The 26,907-nt window shown below is 45.8% G+C and overlaps 4 protein-coding genes and 1 long non-coding RNA gene across 5 annotated transcripts; 1 reads left to right on the forward strand and 4 right to left on the reverse strand.

The window, feature by feature from the left end:
• Positions 1–691: 691 nt before the first annotated feature.
• LOC144483587 (histone H2A-like) lies at positions 692–1,081 on the forward strand. Its single transcript, XM_078202224.1, has one exon. It carries the CDS (start codon positions 692–694, stop codon positions 1,079–1,081), a length of 390 nt encoding a protein of 129 aa, XP_078058350.1.
• Positions 1,082–2,159: 1,078 nt separating this feature from the next.
• LOC144483572 (histone H3) lies at positions 2,160–2,570 on the reverse strand. The gene has a single exon (XM_078202203.1). It carries the CDS (start codon positions 2,568–2,570, stop codon positions 2,160–2,162), a length of 411 nt encoding a protein of 136 aa, XP_078058329.1.
• Positions 2,571–3,901: 1,331 nt separating this feature from the next.
• Positions 3,902–4,213, reverse strand: LOC144483576 (histone H4). The gene has a single exon (XM_078202208.1). It carries the CDS (start codon positions 4,211–4,213, stop codon positions 3,902–3,904), a length of 312 nt encoding a protein of 103 aa, XP_078058334.1.
• Positions 4,214–5,261: 1,048 nt separating this feature from the next.
• Positions 5,262–6,677, reverse strand: LOC144483573 (histone H1-like). Its single transcript, XM_078202204.1, has 2 exons — positions 6,124–6,677; positions 5,262–5,367 (listed from the first exon to the last, which is right to left on the reverse strand). Exons 1-2 carry the CDS (start codon positions 6,675–6,677, stop codon positions 5,262–5,264), a joined length of 660 nt encoding a protein of 219 aa, XP_078058330.1.
• Positions 6,678–12,450: 5,773 nt separating this feature from the next.
• Positions 12,451–21,057, reverse strand: LOC144483597 (uncharacterized). The gene is made up of 3 exons (XR_013496034.1): positions 20,469–21,057; positions 14,064–14,229; positions 12,451–13,519 (listed from the first exon to the last, which is right to left on the reverse strand). It is a non-coding gene; the product is annotated as an uncharacterized LOC144483597 (long non-coding RNA).
• Positions 21,058–26,907: the final 5,850 nt, after the last annotated feature.

Below are 26,907 nucleotides of genomic sequence, written 5' to 3' on the forward strand. Positions count from 1 at the left end.
CGCTTTGTGCTGAAAGCTGTTATTATTCTGTTATTTTCACAGCTCCTAAATGACCTCATTAGCGGCTGTTTTTCGCGGTAACGGTCCCTTCTCTCAATTCCTGAAATGTTCATTGATTCATCATTTTATTCACAGTAATTCCCCGCAGGGTAACAGTCCGGAGTGGGATTATTACAGAGCGGAATAAGGACAGTGTGAGGACTCGATCCGACTCCCTGTTTTCAGTGAAGGACACTGGGTTCTGATTGAAGACTCAACGGAGTGTTTTCCTTCTGGGAATGCTGTGAACAGGGATTGATTCCCGCCCAGGACAGTTAGAAAGCGATAGGAGAATGAAACACTTTGAAAGAAAATGTTAAAGCCGCGCCTGCGATTGGTGACGGGAAGAACTGAATAAAAGCAAATCAATAGAAGGGATTTGAAATCTCTGACTGAGGGCGACATTGATTTGAATTCGCTCCTTTCCCACAATGAAATTGGCGGGCTTTTGGAAATGGACAAATTCTCTGCTTCTGCCGGTTGTTGTGGGGAAGTCCCGCCCTCTTCTGTTTCCAGTGAGCTGATTGGTGAAGAACATAGGCAAATGAGGTGAATAGAGCAGCGGCCAATCAGAGGAGCTGTCAGTTTATAAGAACAGTCAATGCTGGAGAAATTGCTGATTCTTTGTGAAAGTGTTTGTGAGATTGTGCAAATGTCTGGAAGAGGAAAGAGCGGCGGGAAAGCTCGGGCCAAGGCCAAGTCTCGCTCCTCCCGGGCTGGACTGCAGTTCCCGGTGGGCCGTGTTCACAGGCTCCTGAGAAAGGGCAACTATGCTGAGCGTGTGGGTGCCGGAGCCCCGGTCTATCTGGCTGCTGTGCTCGAGTATCTGACCGCTGAAATCCTGGAGCTGGCCGGGAACGCGGCCCGGGACAACAAGAAGACCCGCATCATCCCCAGACACCTGCAGCTGGCCGTCCGCAACGACGAGGAGCTCAACAAGCTGCTGGGAGGGGTGACCATCGCTCAGGGCGGGGTGCTGCCTAATATCCAGGCCGTGCTGCTGCCCAAGAAAAGCAGCGCTGGGACCGCGAAGAGCAAGTGAAGCGGCCATTCTTTAATCTGATAACCCAAAGGCTCTTTTCAGAGCCACTCACTTTATCTGAAAAAGGGCGATCTCGTGTCGATCGGTCAGTTTCTGCACTGCTATTCACAGTACAGCTGTTTCCCGCTTTGTTCTATCAATCCGTACTATTGACACATACAGTATTTTAATACACGTTGCTGCTGTTTATTGGGGAAACCATCCCAGTGAACTGAAATGATCCTATTTCCAATATAATTGCTTTAAAATGTGACAGTCTGCGAGGACATTCATCGGTTTTCAAAGTCAGTCACTCGATCTGGAAAAGTTATTGTCTATGCGAATGTTCCTGCAATGGCTATATCGGTGTGAGTGGGTTACTGTTGGAGACATGCTTCATATTCTGAACTTAATTGACACAATTTTCAACACTCGCTGCGACTCGAAACACGTGCGAAGAAAGTGGATTTGCGGAATTATTGCTCGGAAACTGAAATGATCGCAGGTTTAATAAAATCATAGAATCCCTACAGTGCAGAAGGAGGCCATTCGGCCCATCGAGTCTGCACCGACCGCAATCCCACCCAGGCCCTATCCCCATTACTCCATGCATTTACCCTTGCTAGTCTCCCTGACACTCTGGGGCAATTTAGCATGGACAATCCACCTAACCCGCACATCTTTGGACTGTGGGAGGAAACCGGAGCACCCGGAGGAAACCCACGCATACACGGGGAGAATGTGCAAACTCCACACATGCAGTCACCCAAGTCGGGAATCGAACCCAGGTCCCTGGTGCTGTGAGGCAGCAGTGCTAACCACTGTGCCACCGTGCTGCCCCATACTTTAAAATTAAATTGCGGTAGAATTGTTAACGGCATAGTTTTTACTCCAACCATCAAAGGATTGGAGATATGAATGACCTCAATGCAACGGAGGGTTAATTGTAACATTGAGAGGTTTCAGTTTTGGAGTCCTGGGAATATTCTGTCCTGGGAATTCAAACACTAGAATCGTTAGCAGGAGATCGCAGCTCTTTCATTTGTCGAGTTGGTGGCTCTTAAAAGAGCCGTTGTTGTTCTTGGTGCTGAGGTCGGGTTTAGGCGCGTTCCCCGCGGATGCGGCGGGCCAGCTGGATGTCTTTGGGCATGATGGTGACTCGCTTGGCGTGGATGGCGCACAGGTTGGTGTCCTCAAAGAGCCCCACCAGGTAAGCCTCGCTGGCCTCCTGCAGGGCCATGACGGCCGAGCTCTGGAAGCGCAGGTCTGTCTTGAAGTCCTGAGCGATCTCTCGCACCAGGCGCTGGAAGGGCAGTTTGCGGATCAGCAGCTCGGTGGATTTCTGGTAGCGGCGGATCTCCCTCAGAGCAACAGTGCCGGGTCTGTAGCGATGAGGCTTCTTCACTCCGCCCGTAGCTGGAGCGCTCTTCCGGGCCGCTTTGGTAGCCAGCTGTTTGCGAGGAGCTTTCCCTCCGGTCGATTTGCGCGCTGTCTGCTTGGTCCTGGCCATTTTCTGAGCGGATTCAGCACAACCTGAGACACAAACTGTTAATACAGAGTCTGTCCTGCTGCCGCCTTTTTAAACTCTGTGAGGGACCGCCCCCAGCGGGAATTGGCCCAGGAAGTTTCAATCAAACTCTGACCAGGGAATTAATGTCTGTAACTCAGGTTCTGATTGGTTCAGTTGTTTTCTTAACCGCCCCTTTCAGACATTACGCCGTTTTCTGTGCAGGAAATAACCGTTTATATAAAATAAGTCTTCATTCCGTCCTTAATAAGATAATTCCCAGAAACATTGAAGATTTGAAGTCTATCTCCCCCCACTTAGTGCTTTAGACCCTTTTCCCGCTCTCTGGGCTGTTCATTCCCAGAATCTCCCGCTGTTCCACTCGATCCCTGTCCCTTTCCTCTCCAGCCCATTCAGATTTCCCCTCTCCTGTCGCTTGTAACATTCGCCGCCGTTTTCGGGGGCAAGCATCAGAAATCAGTCGCTTCTCTGTGTCTCCCTGAAGCCGGTGTGAAAGGGGTTGAGTCTGTTGTTTGTTACAGAGTGACTTCATATTTGTCCCGTTTGACATTACTGAATAGAGCCGTTTGCTGCCCGTGGCGGACAAATGTTCACAAATGAAACCTCTTTGTAAAATAATCTTAGAGCAGAATATTAATTGAGAATCTATTTTTAATAAGTTAAGAATTTGTCTCAATTCCCTTTCCCGCGCTGAAATTGGCGGCATTTCCCCCAATTCAAAATTTCTGCTGGTTGACAGTTGAAGCCAATGATTGGCTCAATGTTCACATTCGATGCTCTGCGATTGGTTCAGAGCTGCGAATGTGGAGAGGATGGCCAATCAGAAGCAGGCTGGGGTTGGAGCGGCTCAAACTGCGGGAATTGCGGGTTTGTGAATGACTGAGCGGAAACTGATCAGTTTCACAAAGCGTCAGTTTCAGTGCAGGAAACAACCGTCTGGGGGCAAATAGCATCACAACTGGGACCGGCTACTCCTACTAAACTCCGCTATTCCAGAGAAAGCTTTTACAAACTCTATCCAAACACTGAGTGATTAAACAGGAGTGATGTGGCGTTTCACTGAGGGCACATGTCAACTGGGGGCTGCTCCGACAATCCACTTAAAAATTTCCAAAAAAAATCCGCATGGCTGCTCCAAATGAAATGTTAAATTCGGTGATTCCCGCACTGTAACCTAAACAAAACAAACATGCATCTCAAACACTGAACAGCCTGTCCAAGCCCCCATCCCCTGGTCAATGCTCTCTCTGTGAAGCGGTGAGTGGCTCTTAAAAGAGCCTTTGTTGTGTGTTCGGTAGGAAGGTTGCAGTTGTTCAGCCGCCGAATCCATAGAGAGTGCGGCCCTGGCGTTTCAGAGCGTACACCACATCCATGGCAGTGACCGTCTTGCGCTTGGCGTGTTCAGTGTAGGTGACCGCATCCCTGATCACATTCTCCAGGAAAACCTTCAGCACCCCGCGAGTCTCCTCATAGATCAAACCCGAGATCCGCTTGACACCGCCACGGCGAGCCAGGCGGCGGATTGCTGGCTTGGTGATGCCCTGGATATTATCACGAAGCACTTTGCGGTGCCGCTTTGCTCCGCCTTTACCCAGTCCTTTGCCTCCTTTCCCTCTGCCAGACATGATGATTCTTCACTCAGATCTCTGCACAATATGAGAGAGGAACTCTTTCAGGCTCCTTTTATACAGCCCGCCCCGACCTGACTGAGAAAGGCGGAGTGAGAGCAGAGAGGGGAGGAGACAGAGTGAAGATTAAACACAGAGCGGGAGGGAGGAGAGAGCCGGACTGACACACACACAGAACGGCCCCTGATCTTTCAGCTCCACCTCCATAAGACCATAAGACCATAAGACATAGGAGCGGAAGTAAGGCCATTCGGCCCATCGAGTCCACTCCACCATTCAATCATGGTTGATTTCAACTCCATTTACCCGCTCTCTCCCCATAGCCCTTAATTCCTCGAGAAATCAAGAATTTATCAATTTCTGTCTTGAAGACGCTCAACGTCTCGGCCTCCACAGCCCTCTGTGGCAATGAATTCCACAGACCCACCACTCTCTGGCTGAAGAAATTTCTCCTCATCTCTGTTCTAAAGTGACTCCCTTTTATTCTAAGGCTGTGCCCCCGCGTCCTAGTCTCCCCTGTTAATGGAAACAACTTCCCTACGTCCATCCTATCTAAGCCGTTCATTATCTTGTAAGTTTCTATCAGATCTCCCCTCAACCTCCTAAACTCCAATGAATATAATCCCACGATCCTCAGACGTTCATCGTATGTCAGGCCTACCATTCCTGGGATCATCCGTGTGAATCTCCGCTGGACCCGCTCCAGTGCCAGTATGTCCTTCCTGAGGTGTGGGGCCCAAAATTGCTCACAGTACTCCAAATGGGGCCTAACCAGTGCTTTATAAAGCCTCAGAAGTACATCCCTGCTTTTGTATTCCAAGCCTCTTGAGATAAATGACAACATTACATTTGCTTTCCTAATTACGGACTCAACCTGCAAGTTTACCTTTAGAGAATCCTGCAACCGCCAATTTCAACCCGTTTATTAACAATGGAAGCGAAACACAGCTCCCCACACAAACCCTGTGTGAGAGACAGAGTTAACGATTCGGGTCGTGACTTTGTCCTTTTGTGTTTTTAAACCTGGTCCCGTAATAATTCCCAGTCAGTAATATTCCGACCTAAACACAGTCGATTCGATAGCAAGAATCTTCCTCCGGAACATCCTCACACACATCTGCTTCTCGCTGTTTGCAAACACTTTATTGAAGCTGTTTGGGGCAATCTCCTGAGTTAAAATTAAGGGAGTCAGGATGGCCGAGCGGTCTAAGGTCGCAGTCTCCTCTGGAGGCGTGGGTTCAAATCCCACTCCTGACAGTGATTTTTGGCTAAGAATTGCCGTCTCAGAGCGCCAGGCACCTGGGTTCGATTCCCGGCTGAGGTCTCTGTCTGTGTGGAGTTTGCACATTCTCCCCGGGCTTCCTCCGGTTTCCTCCCGCACACCAAAGTGCCTGTCAGGTTGATTGGCCATGCTAAATTCTCCCGGAGTGTCCGGTCAATAAATAGGGTAATGGGGATCCGACCTGGGTGGGATTGAGGTCGGTTCAGACTCGATGGGACGATTGACCTCCTTCTGCACTGCAGGGATTCGGTTAAAAATTAGGCTGCAATGCGGTGTTGAGCCACCAGTGTTACTGTCTCACACTGAATCTACCAGACATCTTTATTATGAGAGAAAGTGGCGATTGAACAAATGTCAAATTCAAATGAAATTCAGCCTCTGCTGTGTTTTGCTTTAGTCTGAATTTGAAATGATTTCTATTGAGAATGAGCCGGGCCGCGGGACAGGAATCATTTTCTTGCGGGATCAGCTCTTTCCTGAGAGATGTGGGTGGCTCTGAGAAGAGCCTTTGGGTTCAGAGGTTTACAATTTGCTCGGGTTGTTTCACTTCTTTCCTGACGCTTTCTTCGCTTTTGCTGCTTTCACTTTGGGTTTGGCCTTCGATTTAGTCACTTTTTTGACAGACTTTCCGCCCGTCACCTTCTTCACAGGAGACTTTTTCTTCAGGGCTGCTTTCTTCACCGCCTTTTTTGGAGTTGCCGCCTTCTTGCTGCTTGTTTTCTTCACTGTTGATTTCTTCACTGGAGTTTTCTTTGCTGCGGGTTTCTTTGTTGTCACCTTCTTGGCCGGTGTTTTCTTTACTAAAGATTTCTTGGCTTTTGGTGTCTTCACCTTCTTTCCCATTTTCCCCGGGCTTTCCTTCTTAGCGAGTTTGAAGGAGCCGGAGGCGCCCTGTCCCTTTATCTGCACCAGAGACCCTGTCTCCACCTTCCTCTTGATAGTTAACCTGATCTGGGAGACGCGCTTCCCCACATCCACTCCGCTGCCAGCCAAAGCTTTCTTTATCGCGGCCAGGGACATCCCATTGCGATCGCTGCATCCCGCCACAACATTGACGATCTGCTCGCCCAACTTGGGACCGGCTGCCGCAGGTCGGGGAGCCGCCTTCTTCTTCCTGGGAGACTTCACTTGAGCGGGAGCGGCTGGAGGAGCCGTTTCGGCGGCTGCAGTTTCAGTCATATCCGAGAGTGTGTGGAAAATCTGTGTGAGTCAGAACTGGATCCGAAATGAACCCAGTGGTGGCGGCACAGAGCAACTTAAAGGCAGAGAGCGGACGGAGCAGAGACAAGCTGCTGTCAGCTCCCGGCTCCTCCAGCCTCTCTGTGTTTCTCTCTCCTCACAAACTGTCCCATTGCAATGAAATTCCGCCTCTCCAGAGATCCAGCTCACATCCTTCATGTCTCTGACACACGAATGTTTGCTGTTGAAAAGGTTTCACTCGAACTGAGGACTCAATTTTCCACTGAAACCCGTTTTACTGCTGCACTGATCGCGCTCTCACACGCGATAGCTGACATGTTCTCTACTTTTCCACTGAAATTTTCAGTTTGGCGAAACAATTGCCTTGAAATCTCACTTTGGGGCTCAGCAGGGGGATTAAGGGAATCTTTGATTGGAAAATTGTTTTATTTTACACAAGAGAGACTCGGAGATCTCATGATCTGAACAGACACACAAACACAGTTGGATTAGTCTGAACCGCCCGCTCCTTTCATACACTCTCTCTTCCACAATATTCACATCTACACATTCACAGGACAAAACTTTCACCAACTGTAAGGTCCCAGGACGGAATTTCTCCTCCTTTTAGACTTTCCTCTGTATTCCGGGGGGTTCACCTCAGTAACTGTTAAACACTCTGAGTCCCGCTTCTTGCAGATTGTCTTTGAATTCATTCATGGAATGTGAGTGTCGCTGTCTGGGTCAGCATTTATTCCCATCCCTAATTGCCCTTGGGAAGGAGGTGATGAGCTGCTTCTGGAACCGCTGCAGTCCATGTGGTGTAGGACCACATCTGTAAACCAGATTCCGTGGCCAGAGCCAATCATATCTGTTTTTTTCAGTTATTATAGCGGTTGCAGAGATCACTGTGTTTCTTTAGGGCGAAGGACAAATTATCTGCTCTCGGAGTCTCTCAATTTTCCTGTTTTATTTGTTTCTTCTGCGCTGACAGGTAACAGTAAATCACAACCTCAACAACCAGTGACAGCCAGTTAAATAATCATCCCCCACTCGCTGATAATGGAGTTTCTGACAGTGGCAGACATGTTCTGACCATCCTCCGATTGGGCCCGAAGGTGACCAGATTCACTGTCAGAGCTGGACTTTCTTACTGAGGGGGTGGCAGAGCCAGGTGAGTGATGATGGTGACTGCGCGAACATTTGACCAAGGGTCAGTTCCTGGCCATCACAGTGGTAATTCATTTAATTATCTATCGCAGGTCAGAACAGTAGGTGGGCACTCCTAAAATAAAATTGACTAAAAATTCTCATCATCGCTGTGTTTCGAATGTAAAATCCACATTCAATTTGCTTTCAGCTGAAACGTTGTTCAAATGAAAGAAAAGGCCTCAAAACTAATCAATGAGTTCTCAGTCAGAAACAATGGGAAAACGAAAGGTGGCCTAAACTGTCCAGAAAAACGAGACAAGCCAAGTTCAGTTTACAAACTGTGCTATGGACACATCTGGTATCTGATGAAATCAGCAACTCAGGAAGTTCAGTAATTATAACTAATGAAAATAACAGTTGTTTAAGCAGAGTGAGCGATGGTGGTATAGGGGTGAGCATAACTGCCTTCCAGGCAGATGGCCCAGGTTTGATTCCTGGCCAACGCATTGGTCATTTATTTTGAACCTTATCCACGGCCTCTTGTGTTTTAAACTGAGTGGACAAAAACAGGGCGAACGCAACATTTGACAGGAATGAAATAAAATGCAGATACCTTTTTCATTTTTTGTTCGGACATAATTCTTTTTTGATGAAAAATATTGGAAGAGAAAAACAAGTCTCTGACCGAATAAATGAATTTTCAGCCAGACACAAAGACTCAAAGTAAAAGTAGAGGAACAAATTTCAGCTCCCGCACTGTGCATTGCGCAATCCTGGTGCCTGATGAAGTTAATGTGAACGTTACTGAGGTGGTTACATTATTCTGACAAATAAGATCTGCCAAAAGATAAAACACTGGAAAATCTCAGCAGGTCTGACAGCATCTGTAAAGAATGAAAAGAGCTGACGTTTCGAGTCCAGATGACTCTTTGTCAAAGCTTTGACAGCGGATCGTCTGGACTCGAAACGTCAGCTCTTTTCTCTCCTTACAGATGCTGCCAGACTTGCTGAGATTTTCCAGCATTTTCTCTTTTGGTTTCAGATTCCAACATCCGCAGTGATTTGCTTTCATTCTTTAAAGAAGCAGCTGCCGTGGCTGCGTGGTTAAGGCGTTGGATTTGAAACCCGATGGGGTTTCTCTGTGCAGATTCGAAGCCTGCTGCCAGCGAGTGTGATTGGAAATGTTTGCTTTAGGCAGCCACAGAATTGCAAATCCTATTTTTTTGGAATGAATTCTTTGGATCTCCAGCATGCTTTCAGCTACATAACAGGAAGGTGAGCTTGGAAAGGACACCTGAGTGTCCTCAGTCTGGCAAGGACAAGATAGGCCGAATGGGTTCCTTCGGTGCTGTTACATTTCTCTGGTTCTTTCTAAGGTCGTGATGTGGAGATGCCGGCGTTGGACTGGGGTGAACACAGTAAGAGTTTTAACAACACCAGGTTAAAGTCCAACAGGTTTATTTGGTAGCAAATGCCATTAGCTTTCGGAGCACTGCTCCTTTATCAGATGGAGTGGAAATGTGCTCTCAAACAGGGCACAGAGACACAAAATCAAGGTACAGAATACTGATTAGAATGTGAATCCCTACAGCCAACCAGATCTTTAAACCTGTTGGACTTTAACCTGGTGTTGTTAAAACTCTTACTCTTTCTAAGGTGCCATGAGGAAAATCAAAGCATGAGCAGAATGATAAAGGCATCAACAGGGGAACAAGGACAAAACAGGGTCTCACGTCAGAGGAAGGTTTTTATAAATGACACACAGAACATAAGAAATACATTTATTTAATTGAGCTGGACCCTGAAAAATGAAACAAACTTCGAACCAATCAGTGCCTGTCTGAGAACTGGCAAGGAATATGGCTGACATTGATCCGGTTCGTGGTGAATTTTTTTTTGGAGAATAAAAGAATCATACAGTACAGAAGAGGCTCTTCGGCCCATTGACTCTGCTCTGACGCGGAAGAAGCATCTGACCTCCAATCGAATCGCATCTACCAGCACTTGACCCATAGGCCTGAGTGTTATGATATGCCAATTGCTGAACACATACTTTTAAAGGATGTGAGGCAACTTGCCTCTATCACCTTCCAAGGCAGCGCATTCCAGACCGTCACTGCCCTTGGGTAAAAATGTTTTTCCGCACAGCCACCCTATACTTCCTGCCCCTCACATTGAACCTATGTCCTCTTTTTACTGACCCTTCAACCAAGGGGAACAGCTGCTTCCTATCCACTCTGTCGATGCCCTCATAATTTTGTACACCTCGATCAGGTCCCCCCTCAGTATTCTCTGCTCTAAAGAAAACAATCCAAGCCTCCCCAATCTCCCTTCAGAACTTACATGTTCCATCCCAGACAGCATCATGGTGAATTTCCTCTGCATCCCCTCCAGTGCAATCACATCCTTCCTATCTTGTGGCGACCAAAACTGCACACAGTACTCTAGCTGTGGCCCCACCAAAGTTCTTTGCAATTCCAACATGACATTTTATTGCAGTCGATGCCCCGATTGTTAAAGGCAAGTGCCCCATATGTTTTTTTTTCACCATCCTACTAACATGCCCTTTGCCTTCAGAGATTATGGACAAACACGCCAATGTCCCTATATTCCACAGAACTTCCAAGTGCCATGCCCTTCATTGAATACTTCCTTGCCAAATTATTCCTTCCAAAGTGTGTTACCTCACATCTTTCGGGGTTAAATTCCATCTGCCACTTATCCGCCCGTTTGACTATCCTGTCTATATCTTCTTGCAGACTAAGAAACTCAGCCTCCCTTTCACCACCCAGCCAATCTTTATGCCATCCGCAAAGTCACTCATCCTACCCAGTCATTTATATTAATGATTTGGATGAGAATTTAGGAGGCATGGTTAGTACGTTTGCAAATGACACCAAGATTGGTGGCAGAGTGGACAATGAAGAAGGTTACCTCGGATTGCAGTGGGATCTTGATCAATTGAGTCAATGGGCCGATGAACGGCAGATGGAATTTGATTTAGATAAATGTAAGGTGATGTATTTAGGTGGATTAAACCATGGCAGGACCTATTCAGTTAATGGTAAGACGTTGGGGTGAGTTATAAAACAAAGAGATCGAGGGGTACAGGTTCATAGCTCCTTGAAAGTGGAGTCACATGTGGACAGGGTGGTGAAGAAGGCATTCGACATGCTTGGTTTCAGTGGTCAGAACATTGAACACGGGAGTTGGGACATCTTGTTGAAATTGTACAAGACATTCATAAGGCCACACTTGGAATATTGTGTCGAGTTCTGGTCACCCTATTATCGGAAGGATATTATTAAATTAGAAAGAGTGCAGAAAAGATTTATTAGGATGCCACCAGGATTTGATGGTTTGAGTTATAAGGAGGGGCTGGATAGACTGGAACTTTTTTTCTCCTGGAGCGCAGGAGACGTGGAGGTGATATAAAGAGGCCTCTATCATAATGAGGAAATAGATAAGGTAGATAGTCAACAGCTTTTCCCCACAATAAGGGAGTCTAAAACTGGAGAACATAGGTTTAAGATGAGAGCGGAGGGATACAAAAGGGTCCAGAAGGGCAATTTATTTCACACAGAGTGGTGTGTGGAACGAGTTGCCAGAGGTAGTAGAGACGGGTACAATTTTGTCTTTAAAAAATAATTTAGACAATTACATGGGTAAGATGGGTATGGAGGGATATGGACCAAACACGGGCAATAGGGACGAACTTAATGGTAAAAATTGGGCGGCATGGACATGTTGTGCCGAAGGGCCTTTTTCCATGCTGTGAACCTCTATGACCAGATTTATTGACACAAACAGCAAATCCAAATTATTGTTCCCTGCTGCCATCTCCTGGCTGAACGCAAGTTGTGCAACAACGTCACGATTCAATCAAACCTTCATAGATTGGAGTGAAATAACATCAACATGGTTCTGACCGATTAACATGATTGCAAAACATGATATTAATCAAATTCCATGTCCCAAGGATCTGCTTTCTGATTGGGCGACCCTGCTCACCCCGATCTATCGGAAAGTGTAAAACTCCCAGAACGGGAATGTCGGTTACAGAATTCTCTCAGCTGTGATTTCTCTGCCACTTCATTGCTTCGTTCTATAAATACAGAGGGGGAGACAGAGCCAGGTGGTGTTGTGGTGACTGTGCGAGCATTTGACCAAGGGTCAGTACCTGACCCAGAGTGTTGACTTATTTAATTAGCTATCTCTGGTCAGAACAGAAGGGGGACAGTTCTAAAAAAAATCACCAAATATTCTCATCATTCATGTGTTTCTGACATAAAATCCAGCTTCAATTTCCGTTCAGTGGAAACTTTGTTCAAATGAAAGAACAGGCCGCAAATCTAATCAGAGTTATCAGTCAGAAACAACAGCAAAAAGGTGGCTAAAACTGTCCAGAAAAACGAGACAAGCCAAGTTCAGGTTAAAAAAAATGTCCCAAGGACATACCTTATGTCTGCTGAAATCAGAAGCTAAGGTAGTTTTGTAATTATAACTAATGAAAATAACAGTTACGTGAGGGGAGCGAGCGATGGTGGTATAGCGGTGATGATGTGGAGATGCCGGCGTTGGACTGGGGTAAGCACAGTAAGAAGTCTCACAACACCAGGTTAAAGTCCAACAGGTTTATTTGGTAGCAAATACCATAAGCTTTCGGAGCAATGCTCCTTCGTCAGATGGAGTGGTCTCTGTTCTCAAACAGGGCACAGACACAGAAATCAAATTACAGAATACTGATTAGAATGCAAATCTCTACAGCCAGCCAGGTCTTAAATGTACAGACAATGTGGGTGGAGGGAGCATTCAACACAGGTTAAAGAGATGTGTATTGTCTCCAGACAGTACAGCTTGTGAAATTGTGCAAGTCCAGGAGGCAAGCTGTGGGGGTTACTGATAATGTGACATAAATCCAACATCCCGGTTTAGACCGTCCTCATGTGTGCGGAACTTGGCTATCAGTTTCTGCTCAGTGACTCTACGCTGTCGTGTGTCGTGAAGGCCGCCTTGGAGAACGCTTACCTGAAGATCCAAGGCTGAATGCCCGTGACTGCTGAAATGCTCCCCCACAGGAAGAGAACAGTCTTGCCTGGTGATTGTCGAGCGGTGTTCATTCATCCGTTGTCGTAGCGTCTGCATGGTTTCCCCAATGTACCATGCCTCGGGACATCCTTTCTTGCAGCGTATCAGGTAGACAACGTTGGCCGAGTTGCAAGAGTAGGTACCGTGTACCTGGTACATGGTGTTCTCACGTGAGATTATGGCATCCGTGTTGATGATCCGGCACGTCTTGCAGAGGTTGCTGTGGCAGGGTTGTGTGGTGTCGTGGTCACTGTTCTCCTGAAGGCTGGGGAGTTTGCTGCGGACAATGGTCTGTTTGAGGTTGCGTGAAGGCAAGAAGTGGGGGTGTGGGGATGGCCTTGGCGAGATGTTCGTCTTCATCAATGACATGTTGAAGGCTCCGGAGGAGATGCCGTAGCTTCTCCGCTCCGGGGAAGTACTGGACGACGAAGGGTACTCTGTCCACCGTGTCCCGTGTTTGTCTTCTGAGGAGGTCGGTGCGGTATAGTGGTGAGCATAGCTGCCTTCCAAGCAGTTGACCCGGGTTCGATTCCCGGCCATCGCATTGGTAATGTGTGTTGGACATTATCAGCGCCCTCTTGTGGTTTTAACGCAACATTTGACTGCAATGAAATAAAGTGGACTTAATGTTTTCGTTTTATTTTTCGGATGCAGAATTCGGGTTCAACTTGATTTTAATGAAAGGTTACTGAAAAAGAACAACAAGTCTCTGAACTAGTGAATGAGTTCTGGATCAGAGACAAAGATACAAATTAAAAGGAGACGAACAAATTTCAGCTCACACGCTGTGCTCTGCATCATTCCGGTGCCTGATAAAGGTCTGTGAATGTTGCTAAGTCGGTTACATCACAACAGCAAATAAGCAGCTGCGATGGCCGAGTGGTTAAGGCGTTGAGAAATCCAATGGGGTTTCCCCGCGCAGGTTCGAGCCCTGCTCGCAGTGGGTGCTACAGGGCAGCCACTAACTCAAAGAAGGCTCGCAAATCTTTGGCATTTAGTATTTGGATCTCCATCGTGCATTCAGCTGCATGGCTCTGGGCTGGGTGCAGGAAGATGGGCTTGGAAAGGACACCTGGGTGTCCTTATTATTTTGTAAATTGAATTTGTGTCTTTATATGCCCTGTTGTGAATAGAACTCCCGCTCACCTGATGAAGGAGCAGCAAGCGCTCTGAAAACTGGTGGCTTTTGCTGCCAAATAAACTTGTTGGACTTTCACCTGGTGTTGTGAGATTTCTTGCTGTGTCCTTGGACTGGCATGGCAGGATAGGTTCAATGGCTTCCTTCTGTGCTGTTATTTTTCTATAATTCTTCCTATGGTTCGATGAGAAAATTCAGAACATGAACATGTTTTTTTAAAGCAGCATCAAGGCACAAAGGCAAAACACAGTCTCATGTCAGAGGAAGATTCTTATGCAATGGCATAAGAATGCACACAGAGCATAAAAATACATTTCATCAGAATACATTGAATGAATATTTCAAAATGCTGCTTCGGTGATATCACATCGTGTTCATTCAAACACATTGCAACAAGCTGGTCATTACTGGGCGTTCTGTGTTCCTGGTTATAACAGTTTGGGAATGGAAGGAGCAGGTTCACATCTGCACATTAACAGGATCAAACTGTCTCAGATTGACAGCTCCCAGGACAGGCTTTCCTCTCCTCTCGCTCTGTGCTGTGGATTCTCAGGGATTAGTTGGAGTTTCCCAGCTCAGTAACTGTAAAAGCCTCTGAGGCCAGCAATGCTCACAGTATCTGCTCCCCAGATTCAGGGGGCTGCAGCCAATCAGAGCTGTGCCTGATTTAACCCAGAACTGGTTGAAATGATGATATTGTTCACAAGCTGAATTCTATTTGATCAGATGAAGATACAGATTGTGTGCACTCAGTCACTAAACAACAATATCCCGCCTTCATATAGAGTGGATGAGAGTGGGTGGAGGGAGAGACAGAGACAGAGTGAGTTAGGGTGACGAGACACAGACGGCCAGACAATGTCTCAGTGACAGAAATCCTTGTAAATTCCAGCTTTAGCCAGAAAGATTCTCTTGGAGAAACAGAAGCTGCAGTATCAGTTCTCACTGATATTATGGAACAGACACATTATTAATCCCACACTCAGGAACAGTGCTGCCTTTTGACAGAAGAGATTGGGAGAGGCAAAATAAACTGAATGGTCCAGTTCTAAACAGTGTGCAGGCTCAGAGGGAGTGAGGTTCAGGGAGATATTTGAAAGTGAGATAGTTTCGGACAGTCGTTCGCAAAGTGGATGGGATCCTTGGCTTCACAAATGGAAGCACTGAGTGTCCATTGGATCCCTCATAATCCATTGTGAGAAAGGAGGCCATTTGCCCATTGCATCTGCACTGACTTTCTGGAAGAACATCTTTTCCCATGGCTAACCCTCTTAACCTACACATCTTGGGTCATTAAGGGGCAAATATATCATGTCTAATCTATTTATTCTGCACATCTTTAGTCTTTGGGAGGAAATTGGAGCACCTGGGGAAACCCATGCAGATACAGGGAGAATGTGCAAACTCCACACAGACAGTCAGCCATGGAGGAATTGAGCATGGGTCTCTGGCGCTGTGAAGCAGCAGCGCTAACCAGTGCCACTCTGCTGGTGTAACTTTAACAATCCAATTCCTTTCTGAATGCCTCACTTGAAGCAGCATCACCACATTGTCAGACAATGCATCCCAGAGCTGAACTACTTGCTGTGGGAAAGGGTTTTCTCATTATGCTTCAATCACTAACAAAGGGTCAGTAAATTGGTCCACGGCGGTGAAAGGGTTTCATATGATGTGACCCTTCGTAAACTGGGTCTGTATTCTCTGTGATTCACAAGCATGAGAGGCAAAACATTAAAACATACAAGATTCTGAAGGGGTTTGATTTTGTGGACATTGGGAGATTGCGGAAGCTGGCTCAGTGTAAGGATCAGATCATTTCACACTGACATGAGAATACATTTCTGCACTCATTGGGTTGTGATCCTTTGACATGCTCCATTGTTGAATACACTAGTGGTGGCACAGTGGTTAGCATTGCTGCCTCAAAGCACCAGGGAACCGGGTTCAATTCCACCTTGGGTAATTGCCTGTATAATGTTTGCACGTCCTCCCCATGTTTGCGATTCCTCCCATTCTCCAAATGTTAGGTGGATTGACCATGCTAAACTGCCTGTTAGTGTCCCAAATATATTGGTTAGGGGGATTAGCAGAATATGTGGGGTTACCGGGATAGGTTCTGGGTGGGATGCTCTGTCAGAGAGTCAGTGCAGATTCAATGGACCAAATGGCCTCCATCTACACTGCAGGTTATGACAGTCTATGACAATTAAGGCTGAGATAAACAAATTTTGGTTTCTCAGGGAATCAAGGGAGTGAGGAGTAAAATGCAGTTCAATCCCAAGATCTGAAACTCCATAAGCAGCTGGTATGTCCACATCTGGAGTCTGCACCCACAGTTTGGAACCCACACTTTCAAAAAGATATACAGCTGATAGAAAGAGTGGAAAGCTGTGTATTATTACCTTATTACCCAAGCTTGAAAAGTTCTTTATTCGGAGTTACCATAGTTTTGGTGATCGTCAGTATAAACTACAGAAATTTGATTCACATCTTAATAGTCACAGTTTGTTTTCTCCCCAATAGAATTGCTGATATTTCAAATGATTTTGTTGGGAATGCTGAAAATGTAGTGACTTTTAGAAAATGTGTCAGAAACATAGTGTGATTTCTATCTATGTATTGTCTGATGATGTTGCTGTTCTTGTTTTAATACTGTGCCGATGTGCTTTGCACTGTATGGCAATAAAGACACAGAAATCAAAATTGTTTTGAATGGTTTAACATTATTGATGAGCCACATAGTAAATGTCTGCCCTTATTTCCTGCGTTCTTGTGACTGGACAAGACACAAGCATGGATACTGAGGGGAAAAAAAGGGTGGAAATTGCAGAGGCAATGGTTAAAAGTTTTCTATCCGAGCTAGTTATATGGGTGGTGCCAGAGGACTGGAGAATTGCAAATGATAAATACACTTCTTCAGAAAAGGCTGTGAGGATAAGCCAACTAAATCCAATCAGTTTAACTTCTGCAACGAGGTTAAACTGGTTTGAGGTTTAATCTCCAAACACTGGAGATTAAATTAACACTCACTTGTGCGAATGTACATTAAGGAAAACACAAACATAATTATTAAAGGGGGATCACATTTAACTTGCTTCAGATTTTAATGAGGGTAACAGAAAAGGTTGATGAGGGGATGTGGTTAATGTGAACATGGACTGCCAAAAAGCATTTTATAAATAAAGGGGCACACAGCAAACTTGTGGTAACATTTGGAGCTGATAGAATAAAAGGGACAGCAGCAACATGGATAGGAATCTGACAGAGTGACAGGAAACACAGCAGTGGGAAATGTTTTTATTTGGAATGGAGGTCGGTTAAAGTGGGATTCCAGGAGGGTTGGTGTTAGGAATTCTGCTCTTCCTGATACATATTAGAGACATTGGCAATGCTGTACAAAGCACATATTCAAACTGTGGCAATTACACAATGTGGAGATGCTGGCATTGGACTGGGGTAATCACAGTAAGAGTTTTAACAACACCAGGTTAAAGTCCAACAGGTTTATTTGGTAGCAAATGCAATTAGCTTTCGGAGCGCTGCTCCTTCGTCAGATGGAGTGGATATCTGCTTTCAAACAGGGCATACAGAGACACAAAATCAAGTTACAGAATACTGATTAGAATGCAAATCTCTCCACAACCAGGTCTTAAAGATACAGACAATGTGAGTGGAAGGAGCATTAAGCACAGGTTAAAGAGATGTGCATTGTCTGCAGACAGGACAGCCAGTGAGATTCTGCAAGTCCAGGAGGCAAGCTGTGGGGGTCACTGATAGTGTGACATAAATCCAAGATCCCGGTTTACGCCGTCCTCATATGTACGGAACTTGGCTATCAGTTTCTGCTCAGCGACCCTGCGCTGTCGTGTCGTGAAGACCGCCTTGGAGAACGCTTACCCGAAGATCAGAAGCTGAATGCCCGTGACCGCTGAAGTGCTCCCCCACAGGAAGAGAACAGTCTTGCCTGGTGATTGTCGAGCGGTGTTCATTCATCCGTTGTCGTAGCATCTGCATGGTTTCCCCAATGTACCATGCCTCGGGACATCCTTTCCTGCAATGTATCAAGTAGACAATGCTGGCCGAGTTGCAAGAGTAGGTACCGTGTACTTGGTAGACGGTGTACTCACGTGAGATGATGGCATCGGTGTCGATAATCCAGGACGTCTTGCAGAGGTTGCTGTGGCAGGGTTGTGTGGTGTCGTGGTCAATGTTCTCCTGAAGGCTGGGTAGTTTGCTGCGGACAATGGTCTGTTTGAGGTTGTGCAGTTGTTTGAAGGCAAGAAGTGGGGGTGTGGGGATGGCCTTGGCGAGATGTTCGTTTTGATCAATGACATGTTGAAGGCTCCGGAGGAGATGCCGTAACTTCTCCGCTCCGGGGAAGTACTGGACGACGGAGGATACTCTGTCCACCGTGTCTCGTGTTTGTCTTCTGAGGAGGTTGGTGAGGTCTTTAACTCCCGTATACACAGGGTCTGCTCAGATGAGGAGGATCGCAACGGATACCTCCAGACGTTGAAAGATGTCCTCACAAGAACAGGATATGGCGCTCGACTCATCGATCGACAGTTCCGACGCGCCACAGCGAAAAACCGCACCGACCTCCTCATAAGACAAACACGGGACACGGTGGACAGAGTATCCTTCGTCGTCTAGTACTTCCCGTCAGTGGCTGACTTTAATCTTCCTGCGGATTTGGACAATCAAGTTTGCAGAGGTAGCCATGAGGAAGAATTCAGAGTGTATTAGACACAGTTTCCATGAAGAATACTTTATGGATCCAAGCAGAAACCAGGCCAGTTTGGATATTGTAATGTGTAATGATACAGCTTTCATAAACAATCAGAGTAAAAGCTCCGCTCGGAAACAGTGACCGTAATATGGTAGAATTTAGCATTCAGTTTTGAGTGCAAACTTGAGTCAGAGGCAACTGTGCTCAACTTAAATAAGGGTAATTGGAAAAGAATGAGAGCAGAGTTGGCTAGACTGGACTGCAAAAGATGTTTAGCAGAAAAGACGATCGCTCAGCAATGACATACGTTATGAAAATAGTTTATGACTCACAACAAAGATACATACCAGTGACAAACAAGGATTCTGGAAGGGAATAAATCAACCATGGTTAACCGAGGAAGTTAAAGATTGCATCAAACTGAAAGAAGAACATAGGATGTTTCATATATTAGTGGTAAGACAGAGCATTGGGGAAGTTTCAAAAACCAACGAATGATGACCAAAAAAATACTAACGTGGGAGAAGATGAACTACAAACGTAAATTAACAAGTAATTTAAAAAGAAACAGGAAGAGCTTCTATAAATATATAAAAACAAAGAGAGAGGCTAAAGTGAACATAAGCTGCTGAGAGATTGAGACTGGGAAATAAAAGGAAATGGCAGAGGAGTGAAATACATAATCTGTGTCAGGATGGCCGAGTCGTCTAAGGTGCTTCGTTCAGGTCACTGTCTCCTCGAGAGGCGTGAATTCAAATTCCAGTCCTGACATTGTTTAGGGGAGGCAGTGGAGTCATGGGCCAGTGATCCACAGACTCTGGATAATGCGCTAGGGACCCGCGTTCAAAATCCAACACAGCAGATGGTGAAATTTGAACTCAATATGAATCTGCAATTAAAAACCTAATTATCGCTTGTCATAAAACCCTATCTGGTTTACTAATGTCCTTTAGGGAAGGAAATCTGCTGGGCAGGAGTGTGTTTGAATTGTCAAGTCTTGAGGTAACAAAAGCGTGGATGAGGGTTTCAGGTACGGGTGAGTTGAGGTATTATCAACAATGTGTGATGTTACACAGCTGGTAAGAGGTGATCTTGGTGAAGGAACAGATATGTGGTCAGAATCTCATTTCCGAGTCTAATGAGGTGCCAAGATTATGAGGTTTGTTTCAACCTCGAACACTGACCAGTAGGAAAGATGGAGTCAGTGATTGGGAACAGAATTTGTGGTGGGAACATTGGTCTTCCAAATATTTAATTGGGGGAATTCTCTGCTTAGTCAGTAGCAGAGGTCGGAGAAGGTGTCTCATAATTTAATAACAGAGGATTGGTTGTGAGAGGTGATGGTGAGGTAGAGCTGGGTGTTATCAGCATACATGTGAAAGCTGTGTTTTTAGATAATGTCACTGAGGGGTCAGGTGTAGATGAAAAATAGGAGAGAGTCAAGGAAAGATCCTTGGGGGATTTGGGTGGTAACAGAATAGAAGTGGGAAGATAAACCATTGCAGGTGATATTCTGCATATGGCCAGAAAGATAAGATCGGAAGTGCAGTCTTACCCAGCTGAACAATCCCTGATCATCCTTCTCAACCTATCCACACCTTTGACATGGTTGACTGCCCCATTATGCTCCAATACCTCCCCACTGTCAGATCAGTGTTCACAGCAGATGAAGATGTTAATGTACCTGACATCCTGGGGAAACTAATGATGAATGAAGGGCTGGGCCTCAGTAAACGAGTGTAGAGAAGGCTGGAGTTCTCAATCATCTTCGTCTCGGGTGGCAACTCCTCCATCTCAATGTGTGTGGTGAGATCAGGCCATTCTGCTAGTCAGGAACACCCAGACTGACTGTAAGAGAGGCTGCAATTAGAACCAAACAATGAGGGAGATTCAATCAGAGTGACCAAGCGCCACCCCCAATACAGAGCACAGGAAGATCCCACTATCTCTCCCTGGCCTATGCAGTGTGAGGTCCTCTAACCCGGTGTGGCACTGAGCCCCACACACAGGGTATAGGAAGATCCCAGTCTCTGTGCTGATTGGTCTGACTCCAGGGGGTTTGCAGCGCTACCACTGCTGAGCCCGGGGAACTGCAGCGTGACATGTTTACACAGAAAGCCGCCATTGGAAACCCTGAGCTCAGGATTCACAGCCGGGCGGGACGGGATTCCCGCTGCCGAAACCCTTCCCCCATCCGGAGCCCCGCCGCGGGCTCAGGATCCGGGCCCGGGGACTGAAGCCACTGGCGGGACATTTGCTGCCGCTCCGCGCGGTGTCTGATGGGCCTGTGACCGGCAGCTGGGAAAACCAATCGGAAATTGACACATCGCGGTTATCCAATGGCCGCTCTGCGCCCACTGAGTGACAGTTACTTTATCCAATCGGTGAGCTCCATCCAGCTGAACAGAGGGAACACTGAAAAATGACGCTGACAATTGTAACCAATCACAGTCCGCGCTGATGGAAACACACGCCCCTCCATGTGATTGACATCTTCTTTAGCCAATCGCAACGCAATGACCAACTGTAATGTGCCGCTCCTGCGCCTTTCGCGCAGCGTCACTCCCAGCCCAGCGTCATTGCGTCATTTAATTTGATGAAACCAATGAGTGATGAGAGAGGTGGAGGCGGAAAGAATCCTTAAAGTTGAACTGTTCAGATAATTATAGTTGTACAATTATAATTCGTTGATGGCAGTTAAAGCGGCAAAAGGACTGCGGAAAGTCAGAGGGTGCAAAAAGTGAAACCCGCGGGAATGATAGGAGGAAATAAATGAAGAGAACAGTCGACAAAAATGAACGGGGAGGAAAGCAAGCAAGAAGCAGGTGCATTTAGAGAGGGAATTCCAGAGCTGAGACATCGAGAGCTGAAAGTACGATCATAACTGGTGGAGTGAATCAAGATGCGGAGATGCCGGCGTTGGACTGGGGTAAACACAGTAAGAAGTTTAACAACACCAGGTTAAAGTCCAACAGGTTTATTTGGTAGCAAAAGCCACACAAGCTTTCGAGGCTCTAAGCCCCTTCTTCAGGTGAGTGGGAATTCTGTTCACAAACAGAACTTATAAAGACACAGACTCAATTTACATGAATAATGGTTGGAATGCGAATACTTACAACTAATCCAGTCTTTAAGAAACAAAACAATGGGAGTGGAGAGAGCATCAAGACAGGCTAAAAAGATGTGTATTGTCTCCAGACAAGACAGCCAGTGAAACTCTGCAGGTCCACGCAACTGTGGGAGTTACAAATAGTGTGACATAAGCCCAATATCCCGGTTGAGGCCGTCCTTGTGTGTGCGGAACTTGGCTATCAGTTTCTGCTCAGCGACTCTGCGCTGTCGTGTGTCGCGAAGGCCGCCTTGAATAAAATCAGGGATGCTCACGAGGGCAGATTCAGTGGAGCTCAGATATCTCAGAGGATTGTTGGGCTGGAGATGATGAAAGGGAGGAAGAGCTGAGGACATGGAGGGATTTGGAAACACGGATAAGAAAATTAAAATTGAGACATTGCTGAATCAAGTGTCAGTGGTTGTCACTGAGCACAGGGTTGATGCATTAACGGTATCTGGAGTAAATTCTGATTTAATGATGAGGAATGAATTAGCAGCTTTCTGGACCCAGCAGCACAATAAATCGGATCAGAAGTGGACTACATGGCCCCTGAAGCCTGCTGCTCGATTCAATAGGATCATGTTTTAGATTCCAAACCACTGAATCTTTACAATGCAGTAACAGCCCATTTGGCCCATCAAGTCTACACTGCGTTCTTGAAACAGTGTTCCATCTAATTCCACTCTCCCGCCTCACAGCCCCAGAGACCTGGGCTTGCTTCTGCCCTTTGGTGACTGTACAAATTTTGTACATTCTCCCCGTGGGTTTCCTCTGGGTGCTCTGGTTCAAAGATGTGCAGGTTCGGTGTATTGGCCATGTTAAATGTTCCTTTAGTTTCCAAAGATGTGTACATTAGGCACTGAATCGGTGCTGTTTTAACACTTATTTTGAATTTTTTCCCCTGCTTCTTGATGAACTCTTGAATCGAACATGAAAAACTCTATTATAGAATCCCTACAGTGCAGAAGGTGGCCATTCGGCCCATTGAGTCTGCACTGATTCTCTGACCTATCCACACAACCTCATATATTTACCCTGTTAATCCTCCTAATCTAAACATACTGGGACACATAAGGGGAAATTTAGCATGGTAAATCCGCTTACACTATCAATGGAGTGTGAGGGGAAACCAGAGCACCCGGAGGAAAGCCATGTGGACACAGAGAAAATGTGGAAAATACGTACAGTCACCCAAGGCCTGAATTGAACCTGGGTCCCTGTCATTCCGCAGCAGCAGTGCGAACCATTGTGCCACCCTTCTTTCTCTTCCATAAGACCATAAGACACAGGAGCAGTATTAGGCCACTTGGCCCATCTGCTCCACCATTCAAACATATATTTTTCTCATCCCATTCTCCTGTCTTTTCCCCATAACACCTGATCCCCTTATTAATCAAGAATCTATCTCTGTATTAAAAACATTCAATGACCGAGCCTCCACAGCCTTCTGCGGCATAGATTCACCGCTCTCTGGCTGAAGAAATTTCTCCTCATCTCTGTTTTAAAGGATCGTCCCTTTAGTCTGAGGTTTTGCCCTCTGGTACTAGTTATTCCTACTAGTATATATTTTGTCACCAGCTTCCTACTGGTGGAAACATCCTCATAGAAGAATCATAGAAACCCTACAGTGCAGAAGGAGGCCATTCGGCCCATCCAGTCTGCACCGACCACAATCCCACCCAGGCCCTACCCCCACATATTTACCCGCTAATCCCTCTAACCTACGCATTTTTTTAGGATTTCAAGGGGCAATTTTTTTTTTAACCTGGCCAATCAACCTAACCCACACATCTTTGGACTGTGGGAGGAAACCGGAGCACCCGGAGGAAACCCACGCAGACACGAGGAGAACGTGCAAACTTCACACAGACAGTGACCCGAGCTGGGAATCGAACCCGGGACCCTGGAGCTGTGAAGCAGCAGTGCTAACCACTGCGCTACCATGCCGTCATGTCCACGTCCATTCTAGCCAGGCTTCGCAGTATCCTGTAAGTTTCAATAAGATCATCCTTCTAAACTCCAACGTGAACACTCCCAGAGTCCTCAACCATTCTTCATACAACATGCTCTTCATTCCATGGATCATTCTTGTGAACCTCCTCTGGACCCTTTCCATGGCCAGCACATCTTTCCTTAGATATGGGGCCCAAACTGCTCGCAATACTCCAAACGAGATCTGATCAGAGCCTTTGCCAGCCTCAGAAGTACATCTGTGCTCTTGTATTCTAGCCCTCTCGACATTGCATTTGCCTTCCTAACTGCCGACTGAACTTGTACGTTAACCTGAAGAGACTCTTGAACAATGACTCCCAAGTCCCTTTGTTCTTCTGATTTTCTAAGCATTTCACAATTTAGAAAGTAGTCTATATCTCCATTCCTCCTTCCAAAGTGCATAACTTCACAGTTTTCCACATTGTATTCCATCTGCCACTTCTCTGCCCACTCTCCAGACCTGTCCAAGCCCTTCTGCAGCACACCTGCTTCCTCAATGCTACCTGTCCCTCTTCAGGTCCGCTCAGACTCCTTTCCCAAAAGAAAAATACCCAAGCTCTCAATTCTATCTTCATAGCTACAAATCTTTATCAATAGAATCATTCATGTGAATATCCTTTGCACTGTCTCCAATGCCTTCGCAACCTTCTTCAAGTATGGTGTCCAGAACTGGATGCAGTGCTCCAGGTGAGGCCTATCTCGTGTATTTAAAAGCTCAACATGACCTTCTTACTCATGTATTCAATCCTCCAATAAAACATAGGATGCCATTTGCTGTATTACTTGCTCTCTCAACATGCCCAACCACCTTCAATGACCTTTGTACTTAGAAACTGAGATCCCTCTGTTCCTGACTTTCCTTAAGAGTTTCTCCCTTTATTTCTCCACACTCTCAAAATGAATCAACTCACACTTCTCTGCATTGAACTTCATCTAGTTAGGTGCATTGACCCGAACAGGCGCCGGAGTGTGGCGACTAGGGGAATTTCACAGTAACTTCATTGCAGTGTTAATGTAAGCCTTACTTGTGACTAATAAACTTTACTTTAACTTTACTTTACTTTTACACTCGTCTGCCCAGAGGACAGCAATGGAATCATTCACTCAACGTCTATACATTCTTCTGAACTCCAGGGTCTCTCAGCCTAATTCACTCAGCCTCTCATCATAGAACAACTTCCTCATTCTGGGGGGCAATCTAGTGAACCTGGTCTGTACTGCCTCCAACTCAAGTTCTATTCTTTCTCAAATGTGGAGACAATAGCTGTACACAGTATTGCAGATGTGGTCTCCATAAAATCCTGTACAATTGCAGCAAGACATCTTTCTTCATCTACTCCAATCCACTTGCAATAAAAACAAACATGCCATTTGCTTTTCTAATTGCTTTAATGGATAATCCCGATTGTGCTCCGAATTCTCTTCAGCATTTTAAAATCCGTCACATTTCAACCTCTCTTCAGCTCTGAAGAAGAGTCCAGCAGACTCGAATTATTAACTCTGTTTCTCTCTCGATAGATGTCGCCAGACCTGCTGAAGTTTCTAGCATTTTCTGTTTTTATTTCAGATTTCGTCCCTCTGCCATCCTCACATCCTTTTCGACACATATTTGGTTTTTTTTTAACTTCGTTAGACTTCTGATTCCCCAACAACTCTCTTGCCATTTAATCATTGCTGCACTTCTCCTTGTTTAGAAATGACAAGAGAACAGTTCCCACTCGATTCAGTGATGAGTGATGAATGAGAAGTTGTGACAGAAAATGAACATCTCCGCCTTCTCCCTGTAACCCTGCACATTCTTCCTTTTCAGATAACAGTCTAATTCCTTTGGAACGTTTCAATTGAATCTGCCTCCGCCACATTCTCCGGCAGTGAATTCCACACATTAAACACTCACTGTGTGAAAAATGTTTTCCTCGTGTTCCTATTCCTTCCTTTGCTCATGATGTTCAATCTGTTCTCTCTCATTCTTCATCATTCCATGAGTGGGAACAGTTTGTCCCTATTCACGCTGTCCAGACGTCTCATGACATTTAATACCTATAAGTGGAACCCCTGATGGGGTGGTAAGATTGTTAAACCAGTGGACATTAAGGCACTGATAAAACTCGCATTCACTTAAATGACTTTTAAATACGTTTATGAACAAGAAGCAATGTGAGATGCAGTAATTGATTCAAATGAGTAATTATGATTGTAAAACACATATGCTGATATTTTGAATGGATTATTATTGACTTTGAGGAAGTTACCAATTGGCAGTAAACCAGTCCAGATGACACTTTGTCAAAGGGTCATCTGGACTCGAAATATTAGCTCATTTCACTCCTTACAGATGCTGCCAGACCGGCAGAGATTTTCCAACATTTTCTCTTTTGGTTTCAGATGACAGCATCCGCAGTAATTTGGTGTTATTTTAGAGTTGTACTATTGCACCTCATTTAGAGTTGTTGGACTGAGAAACCTCACTAATGAAATGGATTAGATACTTTGGAACTGTTTCCCTTTTACTTTTCATTGTCTCTCTATAATCTTCCTACCAGAATGAATCACTTCACAATTCTCAGCTTTGAATTTCATCTGTAACTTGTCCACTCATTCCGTCAACTTGTCTAGATCCTTTTTTGAAGTTTTACACTCCCCTCCTCACAGTTCACAATGCTTCCAAGTTTCACATTATCCACAAATTCTGAAATTGTGCCCTGTGCACCATTACCTCGGTCAGTAATATATCCTGGCGCATGTTCACAGTATCTACAGCTTGTGTGCATAGCAAACTGGTTTGAGGCTTATAACAGGGAAGACGAGCCGATGCAAATACCTGCCTGCATATTCCACGTAAATGTTGCAGAATTGTCGTTAAGTGAGTTTGTTATCATTGTTGATAGGAAGTAGCAGAGAATGGTTTCAACCCATCGACCTCTGAGCTATGGGCCCAGCACCCTTCCCCTGCGCTACTCTGCTACAGAAAGCCAGCACTCATTGCCAATCCCTAACTGAACTTAAGAAGATGGTGGTT

The sequence above is a fragment of the Mustelus asterias genome, unplaced genomic scaffold, assembly GCF_964213995.1.
Source record: "Mustelus asterias unplaced genomic scaffold, sMusAst1.hap1.1 HAP1_SCAFFOLD_76, whole genome shotgun sequence".
In the NCBI taxonomy this organism is placed as follows: Eukaryota; Metazoa; Chordata; class Chondrichthyes; order Carcharhiniformes; family Triakidae; genus Mustelus; species Mustelus asterias.

Coding starts and splice junctions, on each gene's coding strand:
- LOC144483587 (XM_078202224.1), top strand. CDS start 692: ATGTCTGGAAGAGGAAAGAGCGGCGGGAAAGCTCGGGCCAAGGCCAAG.
- LOC144483572 (XM_078202203.1), bottom strand. CDS start 2,570: ATGGCCAGGACCAAGCAGACAGCGCGCAAATCGACCGGAGGGAAAGCT.
- LOC144483576 (XM_078202208.1), bottom strand. CDS start 4,213: ATGTCTGGCAGAGGGAAAGGAGGCAAAGGACTGGGTAAAGGCGGAGCA.
- LOC144483573 (XM_078202204.1), bottom strand. CDS start 6,677: ATGACTGAAACTGCAGCCGCCGAAACGGCTCCTCCAGCCGCTCCCGCT. Junction 5,368..6,123: donor AAGAAGGTGACGGGCGGAAA/GTCTGTCAAAAA, acceptor TGCCCCAAACAG/CTTCAATAAAGTGTTTGCAA.